The sequence below is a fragment of the Solea senegalensis genome, linkage group LG16, assembly GCF_019176455.1.
Source record: "Solea senegalensis isolate Sse05_10M linkage group LG16, IFAPA_SoseM_1, whole genome shotgun sequence".
Lineage (NCBI taxonomy): Eukaryota > Metazoa > Chordata > Actinopteri > Pleuronectiformes > Soleidae > Solea > Solea senegalensis.
Window position 1 is genome coordinate 17,767,229 of NC_058036.1, and position 11,576 is coordinate 17,778,804.

An 11,576-nucleotide genomic window follows, 5' to 3' on the forward strand; every position below is an offset into this window, starting at 1 on the left:
GCGATAAGGGCCGATTGAAAGCAGCTGTTCCCCTCCGCTCCTTCAGAGTCAAAGCAGTTTGTATATCAGTGTGTTACTGAAATATATGTCCCTGAACAGCGTTAGGGGCCAAAGACTTGCCACTGATGTGCTATATGTTACCTTTTCCGCGATATTTCCCGCCGAGCGTGATGGAATCCGTAGATGTGCTAAAATAATGGCGCCTCGTTTTCTGGTTAGTTGGTTACGGAGGTTTTGACCGCATCTGTTGCCGTGGTGTGACGCCACTGGCTGTTTGTGTTTTCACTAGACCCTAAAACAGATACACACACACAGCGCGCCACTGACTCACTGCCCCCGTTCGAGAGCCAAGTCCTCTCACCCACAGAAGCCCCGACACTGCACACAATAGTGGCTTGTTCCACCTCGCGATGGGGAAGTTGCGGGAGATGTTGCCGTCACCCCAATAAAAGTCCAGGGAGGGGAACTCAATTACTCTGGGGCCATTTTTGTCTGCTTGTTAAAATCATCAAATATTTAAGAAGAGGCCAGACACTGTAATTTGCCGTTTCTGTGGAGGGGCGTTGTTTTATTTTTACTCACCGGCCTTCAGTGGGCAGCGGTTGTCTTTGGCTCCGCGCGCGCGGCACTCGTTTAGATTTAGAGGCCGTGACACAAAAGGGGAAAAACACGTTTTGTTTTCCCGGAGCAGCACGTCAGTCGGCGACGGCGCTCAACTTTGCCATGATACTATACAAAGGATACAAGTGTCCTGTTCCCAGGTCATTGTTTTTAGCTGCAAGTCAAAAATAGTGCTGATAAATTTCCTCAAGCTATGACTATGTCTTTAATAAGATTTGCCCCAAGGGAGGAAATTGCCTGCGATCACACTCTTGCCAAAAATCTAAAGACTTTACCGTGTGTGTGTGTGTGTGTGTGTGTGTGATATATGGTGATGCTTTTTCCTACAAGTGCACACACACACACACACACAGCGCGACAGGTTGACATTGTACTTATTCCAGGGCAGACTGTGGTTCTATAGAACATCAGCTAAAGCACAAAAATATGTCTCACCGAAAGCAAACGCCTTCGTCTCGTCCTCGTCCAAAGTAACGTGGGAAAGGTGACCATGACGGGAGGTCTGGGTCAAAAAGTGATTAATCTGTCAATTATTTCTCGATTAATATCAGAAAACCTTAAAAAATGTTGATTGGTGTTCGTCAAACCTGGAAATAATGATGTTCTCAAATGTCCTGTTTTGTTCACAAACCAAAATGATTCACTTTGAATGATTTCTTTGTTCTCCAGAGCAAAGAAATGAAGAAAATACTCACATTTAAGAAGCTTAAGCAATAGGAAAAAAGCTTTGATTATCAAAAAATAATCGATTATCAAAATAGTTGTCGATTCATTTAGTAATCGATTACTAATGGTTTCAGCTCTACTCACCTCACACACACATGATGAGAATTATTAAAACAGTATATCGTCTGAACCGCTGAGTTACGGTGACGGATCGTGTGAGTTTGGTGATTCCTGATATGTTCATGGCACAGAGACCCACGTTTAACCCCTCCACCATCCCCAACTCCTGCATCACTGGATCCAGGAATCAGGGCATCTTGGGTCACAACACCAAGCCTGGGTCCCCCCTTCTTCACCTCGTCCCTCTTAAGTGCCTCAGCTCTTCCCCCCGTTGGCACTTCACAGCTCTGCATGTGACCTAATGTAAGCGATGACTGCATGGAAAGACTAAGAGAGGCAATCCCATGTCCTGCTGGTGTAAGACAAGCTCTTAAAGGAGTTATCTCATCCTGTGTTATCCGTCTTTTCCCCCCACAAACCATTAGCGGACTCAGCTCGAGTAGCGTCGCTCCTGAAACGCTGCCACTCAAACACCATCGGGAGAGTCAACTCCCGCAAAGAAACGAAGGCCATTCAAAATAGTTTTGGTCTGGATGCGCTCATTCCTCCCCGGGACGATACTTTGGTTCTTTGATTGCGTCTCATCACAACATGTGTTTTGCAAACAGATTTTGTTCCACGTTACACATGAATGAAGAAACGGCTCGCAGACATCGATCGTGTCATATATTAAGCGTCGAGCTTTCGTCGCCTTCTTCCCCAGACTTCACAGCTGGCGCTCGCTGCCATGCCAACATTCCCTGACTGCACTCGAACGCGGACAACAGCGCCCCTTCACTTTATACTCTGCAAAACAACACGTCTTGTTTGGAATGTGTGTATTTGCAATGACGTGATGTCACACATGAGAGGATAAAAGAATGCGCTGCTTCTGCACTTATCTCACCATCTCACGTCTCAGCTGCAAAAATGCTCGTCCGGCGGCTCGGTGGTTTCCAGCGCGCGCTCCCCTCGGTTATCCCGCTGCCATACGAGCCCACTGTTCGTCCATTCGTGCAATTTTGGCCCCTTTTAGGCATTTTCTGCACAAAACAACAAGGGCAATTTTTGTCTCGGCAGTTTTATTAGCTTGTGGGAGTCCCCATCTTTGACCCCTGAGGCATTTGTCGAGCAGTGGCCAAGTCAGGACAGGAACACTGACAGAGGGCTATCTCCTCTCAGCAAGCCTGAGAAAGTTCTCCGAGTCGGAGGGAGAGACGGGACGGTGGCCAAGAGCTCTGTTCGAACCCAATAGATTGTGGTCTCTATGGCCTTTTCTTTCCTTTCCTTTCCCTTTTTTTTTTTTTACAGCAACTTTTTGAGTGAGGGGAAAAATAAAAGCCATGAATGGTACTGCGTCACTTTGTTTTGAAACCTCTGAGGTACCCTCGGATGGGGCTTTTCAAATGTTGTCATTCAAATATTCAATTGGGTTTGTTGTTGTAATTATCAGCATTTTTCCACGTTTTTTTCTAAAACTCGCAGTGAGTCAGCAGTCGTGGAAAGTCTGAACGGCGGGGGTTGTTATGAAATGAAAAACTCAACAATCAGATCGTGTTTAGCACAAAACAGACCGGCGTGTCATCAGCGCCGTGCGTATCGGATGATGGGTTGTTATACTCCAGACTTAATGACTTACAAAAATATGCAAGCAGCGACTCCGGTTTGAGTCTGACTTCTTTTTAATGACTTTATTTTCATTGTCTAAACGTAAAGGGATAAAATGAACTGTTGAACATTAGCAATTTAAGACATACATCATACATTTTCATAAATTTTTTTTGTGTTTGAAACAGATGAATGTGCCATTTTGTCTTCGGTCTGTTTATTATTTAGAACGCGTAAACATTCACTAAAATATACAATTCAGGGAATCCTAAAAAACATTAGTTATGCCGCAGTAACTCGCCACGTCTTTTCAGAAGATAGACCCAAGAGCTCGATGAGGTAGATGTTAAAAGAATTGAATAAAAACAAAAACGTATACAGTCAAATAGAAGGACAAAGGGATCGGGATCAGCCAAATTCAAAAAGACAAGGCAAGGTCCAAAAACTTGAACAGGATAGAAAGGGAGGGAGGCAAAGAACAAAGTCATGGAAAGCTAACGCACATGGCACAAAGACAATCTGGCAGCGAGCGAGTGGAAACAGAGCGGCGTGTACAGGAGCGAGCCAGTGATGTTATGGAGAACAGGTGAGCAGGTGAGCGGGGAGAGGCAAGGTCCGAGACTCAAAACCCGACAGCGACGCGTCCAAAAAACACCGACGGGGACCAAGAGCAACTGACCAGAGGACAAATCCATGCAACTGTTTTTTGAATAATTATAATCAGACATGCCCTTCACTCTTTGGCCTATTTCACATGCCAAGAAATACAAAAACATGTATGTCAGAAATTGCTAACAAATGTTGCCTTCAGTCAGGAGAGCGGTGGAGAATCAGCAGCGCCGCTTCACGGTCCGGCGTCTCTCTCTCTCTCTCTCTCACTCCCCCCGTACGTGCACACTGACATATAGCGGCACTCGTCCGCTGCTTTTATTCAACTTGTTTTATGATTTATTACCATGTAAAGAAGGACCTACTATGGGCTGCCACCTGCCAGATGTAATTACGCCGCTAACTTCCTTTTTGGGCCTAAAATCAAGTCTTTTCATACGGACACCTGCGGCCGATGCCAAACACATTTTTAACATTTTGAGTCGAAAAGCACTTCCTGCCAGAGCCCTGTCAAAAACCGCTGCATGACAAACCTCAGCTCCCGGAAGCGTCTTGGCGGATACCGGCTGTTCAAATCCTCCGCGCGGTACCTTTTGCACACGTCCTCGCCTCTTCACCCAGGAACGCTCCTTTGGCGTCTCTCGGCGAATTCATTGACAAACAGCACAGTTTGAAAAGCCTCTTAATGGATTGTGTAATCAGTGCGCTGTGTCCCAACATGTTTTGACAGAGATGATTTCTGTTGTTATTGTAAGGTCGCCGTGTTTAGCAGCGCTTGTGTTTACTGAGCCAGTTTGGATTGTATTGTTCTTGAGTGACACTGTAAATGTTGACGCTGCGCTCTCTCCTCCTCTCCTCTCTCCTCCTCTCCTCCTCTCCGGCCTCGCAGATATTGATGAGTGCGTCAACGAAACCATCTGTGGGACCCACGGCTTCTGCGAGAACACAGATGGCTCCTTCCACTGCCAGTGTTACCAAGGCTACACCAACCCGCCCGGAGATTTGACCCGATGTGTCGGTGTGTGACTGCTCTTCAATAAATATTCAACAGCCAAGAGCTAAAAAGGACCAGTGTTGTCTGTGTGGCCAAAAGCCTGAAGTCGCCTGTTGGCAACACAACAATACTGTTGTCCAAAGAGACGGAATATTGAGTTACAACGTTTAATCCAGTTGAGTCGCATACAATACAACAGCGACAAATGTTGATTGATTGATGAGCAGATAAACTCAGGATTATTTACTGTATGTCTTCCTCTCTGTGCAAAGCTGGGAATATTGTAAACCTCCGACGACTATATCGCACGCGATGATTTACGTGCGCACGCTATGCGGCCCCATGCTCGGATGCGATGACCTCATGAAGGGGGGGGCCGACCAAAATTATAAGGGGGTGGGGGGTTAATCCGTGCATGCTACACGATGCATAACACGCGAAATCCCAAAAATAGTCGCATGGGTGGAAAAATCAGCTCAAAATAATCTGAAAATCGCACAGTGTATGTCCAGTTTATTGTTACCACTATCCATCCAAGTAAGTAGTGGTTTTGGTAGATTAAAAAAAATCTTTTCGTGTAAAACTTAATGGCCATTTTTACTGCGGATTGTCCGACTTTGAATAATTGATTGATTTTTCTATTGGTTTACTTTAATTTGTATAGAGAATAAGCCCAAATGGGCTTACAGGACACCATTATTTAGAAATACACACCAGTAAGCCACAGCAGAACGTTAATTACACGTAATATTAAACTTCCTGAGGGTTTTTTTTTCCAGGCTTTAGACACAACTTACTGCACATGCATGTGATTTAAACATCCATTCCACTCTGTCATCATCAGTGCACCAGAATAGTTCAGGATTAACATTGAGCTGTCGGTCGTCCCAATTTATCATAGAGAAGAAAGTTTGACTCGTTCTCATTTGATAGATTTTACAATATACATGAAACAGAACTCCAGTCAGTATTGGCTTTCTACTACTTTTTGCGGTTATTTCATGCCTGTGCCGTTCCTGCTCTTTCACTGACCTTTGCGTCCACCTCTCCCGTCTTTCTCAGACATGAACGAGTGCGAGATGAGCTTGGCGCTGTGCGGTGAGGCCCTGTGTGAGAACGCCGACGGCAGCTTCCTGTGCATCTGCCCCAACGACAATGAGGAATTTGATCCCTTCACCAGCCAGTGCCGCTCTCTGGGTAATAGAGCAGGACCAGCGCTCCCAGTGACTCACAGGACTTAATTCTCCGTCCCATCACTGGGAGACGGAGTTTTCCCTGTTCTAATGAGCCGTCTCTCATTATCCAAACAACAAGGGTGACGAGGTGGACATAAACTGTTCCATGTCTCTTAGAGTATCTTTTGACCTGGCTGTTTCCATTTATTTTTTAAGCTCGAATTATGGTTGGGTGGGTTGCCTACAAAAATTTGTATTAGCCTAATCCCTTGGACAATTGATGGAGTAACTCCTCCAGTGGAACCAAGCAAATGCCCGAAGGCTGTTACTGTATCCCCATTTCCCCACCAAGACAAACAAGGATAAGGTGTAGCTATTGGCATTAAGCACTAAAGACACACTGCTCTCTTCAGTCCTAAATCGACATGTTAAGTGCACATGTTAGATATGCACATTACTGCAATTTCTAAATCACAGAAGTGTCATGGAAATAGCATCGCATGTCCAGTTCGATGGGCGTACGTGTGCACAAATTGGATGTATTTACATTATCGCAGCGGCGCGCCCTCAGCGGGGATGTTTTTTCTCCTGCCTGGGCACTAAACCCCAGCTATGCCTTTGTGTACCTTTTTGCCACATTCCACTGTTTGCTTTTGACGTGTGTTAATCAATCATGTGAGAGTGAATGGTGTGTTGACTCACATGCCAGTGTTTCCATTTGGCTAAGCCGCCAGCTTAAGGGTAAAATGCCTGAGCCCCTGCCTGTGGACAAATGAGCAGGCTCAGCAGTGGCAGGCGTGGGCAATGCGCTACCTGCTGGAGGCATGAGGACACGCTGATGGATGTGTGATGATGTGACCCCGTTCAAACACAATGTGTCCTCAGATCCGATTCTAAAAACCACATTCAGAGGTGGTTTGAGTTGGCCTGTGGACACATTCCTGAGCATTATACTCTGGCGCTCGTATGTTCAGTATTAACCCCGATCATCACACAGTGTCTTTTGCTTTAACACCAGGTGTGATCAGTCGATCCTCAACATGCGATCAGATCACCGACGACGGGTGTTAATACCAGATATGAACAAGGTCTACAGTATGTGACTGTACAGGCTACATGCAGATCTGTGTCACTTCAGTATGTGGTCCTAGATCACATATATAGGAATTCTGCCATGTGACATAAATAAGAACAACATTTTTGACGACGGTAGAGCTGCAACTAACGATTATTTTCAATCTGTCGATTATTTTCTCGATTAATTGTCCATAAAATATCAGAAAACCTTTAAAAATGTAAAAATGTTGATCGGTGATCGTCAAACCTGGAGATGATGATGATCTCAAATGTCTTGTTTTGTCCGCAAACCAAAATGATTAACGTTTAATGATTTCTTTGTTATCCAGAGCAAAGAAATGAAGAAAATACTCGTATTCAAACCGATTAATTGATTATCAAAATAGTTGATATTTGGTTCATTTAGTAATCGATTAATAATGGCTGAATCGTTTCAGCTCTAGTTGATGGTATTTGTGGACACTAACCCTAACCCTTGTCATCTGAATGTAGCATCTCTTGAAGCAACCCCATGACCTTTGACCTCCCCGAGCTGAACTCTTTTCTGTATCCACCGCAGACGCTGACCTGAAACATCCCGCCATGGTTCCACCGTTCGCCGCCTCAGGCGAGGAGAGAAAGGAGTGCTACTACAACTTGAACGACGCCAACTTCTGCGACAACGTCCTGTCGCACAACACCACCAAGCAGGAGTGCTGCTGCACGGTGGGGGCCGGCTGGGGGGACAACTGTGAGATTCATGGCTGTCCTGTTCCAGGAAAAGGTACGCTCACACTGTGAAGAGACCTTTGGGCTTTTTTTATTCTATTATAATGATTTTTTGGATTTCACTAATGCTGCAATTTCCTGTTTTCCAGATGATTATAACCAGTTGTGCCCTCATGGCAGTGGACTGTTGCCGGTTTCTGTCTCCTCCACACAGATTCTGGGCGGACAGCACCCTTACATAGGTACTGTCACTTTCATAGACGTGTTTTACTTATAACTGCAATGTCCGTTACTTTTGAAGCCAGACTCACCATTTGTACAAGGCCAAAGCCTAATGAGACACCTGCATACCTCACTAATAACTGTAATTAGTGTGTGGCAGCTTCTTGTACGTGTAATGAATGACATTGCAGGAAGGGTGCCAGAGTTTTTGGAGCAGAGTTGTTTCTCTTTCATGACTAATGTGAGTCTTCTGTCTCTGTCCCCCCCTCCCCCCAGATGCAAACGAGTGTGAGATGTTTGGATCAGACATTTGTAAGAACGGGAAGTGCTCGAATCTCTTCTCCACTTACACCTGCTACTGTCGCTCTGGCTTCTACTATGACAACATCCGGCTCGAGTGTGTGGGTAAGAAACGGCGGTAACACACATATTCACCGTTAATTACTTGCTTATTAGCATGCAAATAAGTTACTTATTATAATTAGTCATTATTAAGTACCTCATTATACAACCAGTAAGCCATTAACTAAGAGTTTCCCCTCAATAAATAGATTGATAGTTCAATAATAGAATTATTGCTTATTAGAAGTAAGGAAGGAAGTTGTTGTATATGACTTATGATCTCAATTTGCTTTGCTATTGACTTTATAAGGTGGTAGTATCTAGTAGTACCTTAACACCTAATGAATATGGTCTGTTCTTACATAACAAAACACACAACTACACGTGTTAATAGTGTCCAAATAACTGTAAATTAAGTCTTTGTGACACCAGTAGTTGAACACTTATTAACCAACACATATTCCCTAATCTAAAGTTGCCTCCTTTTCCTATTCTTGTGATACTACCACCTTATAAAGTCCATACTAAGCAAAGCATATTGAGATTGTCATATACAAGCAATAATTCTGAAGTTATTGAGGGAAAACTATTAATAATGCATTAATAAGTACTTAATAATGACAAAATAAGAGCCAATATGTTACAAATTTGCATGCTAATAAGCAACTAATTAATTGTGAATATGTGTTCCCTAATCTAAAGTGTTATTTTTAATACAATATCCAGTATAGTGTGTGTGAAAAATGTCACAATCTGTTACCGATGGTGTGCCTCTCCACATAATTACAGACTACGATGAGTGTAAATTCGAGAATACCTGTGAGAACGGAGCCTGTGTGAACACAGCCGGGTCGTTCAACTGCTTCTGCAGCCCGCCTTTAGTGTTGGACGGCACGCGGCGGCGCTGCATTAGCGTCAACGCCACAGAAGGTGTGACACACACAGACACACACAAATTATCTTTAGTTAAAAACAAACAAAGCAATTCAGCATTTTTGTTGTTGTTTTTTTTCTTTTACATATAACTCACCTTCTTGAATCCCCTCTCGTTCTGTCTCCAAGACACTCTTGAGCCCGATCACGATGTGCACATGGATATTTGCTGGCAGACCCTGGAGGGAGACAATGTGTGTGCAGAACCTCTTCTGGGACGCAGAACTACATACACTGAGTGCTGCTGCCTGTACGGAGTCGCCTGGAGTGGACAGTGTGCCTTCTGTCCCAGAAGAGACTCTGGTGGGAAGCAGTATGCACATACACAGAGCTGATTCTGTTTTTTTCATAATTGTCTTTGTATTGACCCATCAATGTTGTGTCCAGATGACTATGCAGTCATGTGCAACCTGCCACGGAGAGGGGGGTCAGACAGCCTGCGGGAGCATCAAGGGTATGAGTACGGTCCTGAGGGGCCTGATGAGTCTTTCCCTCCTCCGTACTGGGACGTCTATGGCAGCCGCACAGGAAACTATGACATTCCTGAAAGCGTTCCGCTCTTCAATGACAATGACTACAGCGTTCAGCAGCCTCCTGTCCGGGTTCCCATCACACGACCAGAGGACCCACAGCCACGGCCAGTGGATTCTTATCCTGGTGGGTATCTGGTGGTTTCTTGCATATTCTTATCCTTTAAATATGAATAAATGTTATACTAACTGTTATAATAAATGAGTTCACACAATGCCAATTAAGCCCATCACCTCCTCACGCCTCTCTGTGTCTCAATAAAGCTTTGTTTAGATGTAGTGGAGGCATTCCACGTTGCACACGAGAAGTGACGTGCATTTTATGTCACGACGGATGGAGGCAACAACTTCGTAGCACTAGTAAAGCGAGATGGCTACAGACAGTTGGACCAGTTTTGCCTGAAAACCACAAGAAGCATCCAGAATGACATTTTAGGAGTAGATTATTTTATTAAAAAATAAACCTGTATGTCCAGTAGGGCTGCACAATTGTATTTTAATCCCAGTCACGATTATGGCTCCTTACAATCAAATAAATGTTATTGTCCGATATTTGAAAATGTTAGAACGCAAGGTCAATGAAGCGCTCCCTAAATAAGACAAAATTTACCAACGTAATATAGAAAGACTGGAGGTTTAAAGGAAAAGGAAAGGTGGGAGGAGACCGGAGGAAACCCACTCAGACACAGGGAGGTCCCAGAACAGGAATCAAACCCAGCACCTTCTTGCTGTGAGGCAACAATGCTAACCACTACCAGTGCTTACCACTACGCCAACGTGCCGCCACAAAATTACAAAAAAAAACATTTTGTCAGTAAAATGCAGGCAAACTATGAGCTCCGGCCAGTGACCATCATTTTGTCCATAGCAATAAGCTAGAGGCAAAATCCTAATTATATACATCAAATGTGAAACCAGTGTGTGCATCAGTATACTCTCTCCTTAGCTTGAGGGCAGGTACATAATGTACATGTACGTCGTATAAAATATTGTGTGAATTAGCTATCTATCTAGCGAACTAGCTAACTAGCTTTCTAGCTAGCTATCATGACATTTAACCCCCCCTGTGGAGTATAGTAAATCTTACTAATAACATATGTGTCCTTCATTCATATTTCTGTGTCCGTTCAGAGCGCTTCAATGGTTTCGAGGGTCTCCAAGCGGAGGAATGTGGAGTCCTGAATGGATGCGAGAACGGCCGCTGCGTGCGCGTGCGAGAAGGCTACACCTGCGACTGCTTCGACGGATACGAACTTGACTTAAACAAGATGGCCTGCATTGGTAGGTTCACAGCGGCCACCCACAGATCAGGCTCTGCTGTCCAAGTATGAAGGTCCAGACCGTTCCGAAGATCTAATAGAGAGTCGGTCACTTAACTTCAAATCAAATCACTGTGAGCTCTCCCTTCACGTTCAAGCCTTTGTCTTGAGCCAGGTCCTGAATTCATTTTCAGTGAGGTAACTCCTCATGTAGTGGATCATTAATTTCAAGGAAATGCTTTGAATTTGACAACCTTGCATTCAGTTATGTTTCATGGGAAAAACTAATGAAAGCAGCGTACTCCACAGAACCTTTTGTGTTCGCCTTTGGTCTGGAATTGTCCGGTCACATGCTGCCAAGAGCAGGGAGGCCACTCAGTGTATTCCATGAGAAATGATATCTTTTAAGTGCATTTTGTTTGTTTTGCGAGTCTGTCTTGTTGTAGTGGAATGTTATGTTTTCAATATTCCGACCGCATACATGCTTATCAAGTGATTGAACACCGACACGGTGGAAACATGTGGGAGCTGCTCAACTTGTGCCATGCCTCCTCTTATAAATATCACCGTTAACGTCCCCCCCCTCCCCTCAGCAAAACATGACATAAACAGAAGAAGGTTCATTTAAGACCGAACGCTGTGAAATGACAATCAGACGAGGGAAAGAAAAACCGCTTTGGGGCCAAAAGTAAACATAATCCAGTGCCTTGTTAATTTCACTTCAGATTCTGTT

At 44.4% G+C, this 11,576-nt stretch overlaps 1 protein-coding gene across 1 annotated transcript in view; it reads left to right on the top strand.

Moving 5' to 3' along the window:
* The window catches only part of LOC122783036 (latent-transforming growth factor beta-binding protein 2-like), an 85,288-nt gene that overhangs the window by 70,723 nt on the left and 2,989 nt on the right, over nt 1-11,576 (top strand). Inside the window, exons 31-39 of the mRNA XM_044047673.1 lie at nt 4,493-4,621; nt 5,660-5,794; nt 7,409-7,612; nt 7,707-7,799; nt 8,056-8,184; nt 8,911-9,051; nt 9,184-9,357; nt 9,442-9,711; nt 10,716-10,865. Coding sequence (XP_043903608.1) covers nt 4,493-4,621; nt 5,660-5,794; nt 7,409-7,612; nt 7,707-7,799; nt 8,056-8,184; nt 8,911-9,051; nt 9,184-9,357; nt 9,442-9,711; nt 10,716-10,865 — 1,425 coding nt within the window. The remainder of the gene's footprint in view (nt 1-4,492; nt 4,622-5,659; nt 5,795-7,408; nt 7,613-7,706; nt 7,800-8,055; nt 8,185-8,910; nt 9,052-9,183; nt 9,358-9,441; nt 9,712-10,715; nt 10,866-11,576) is intronic.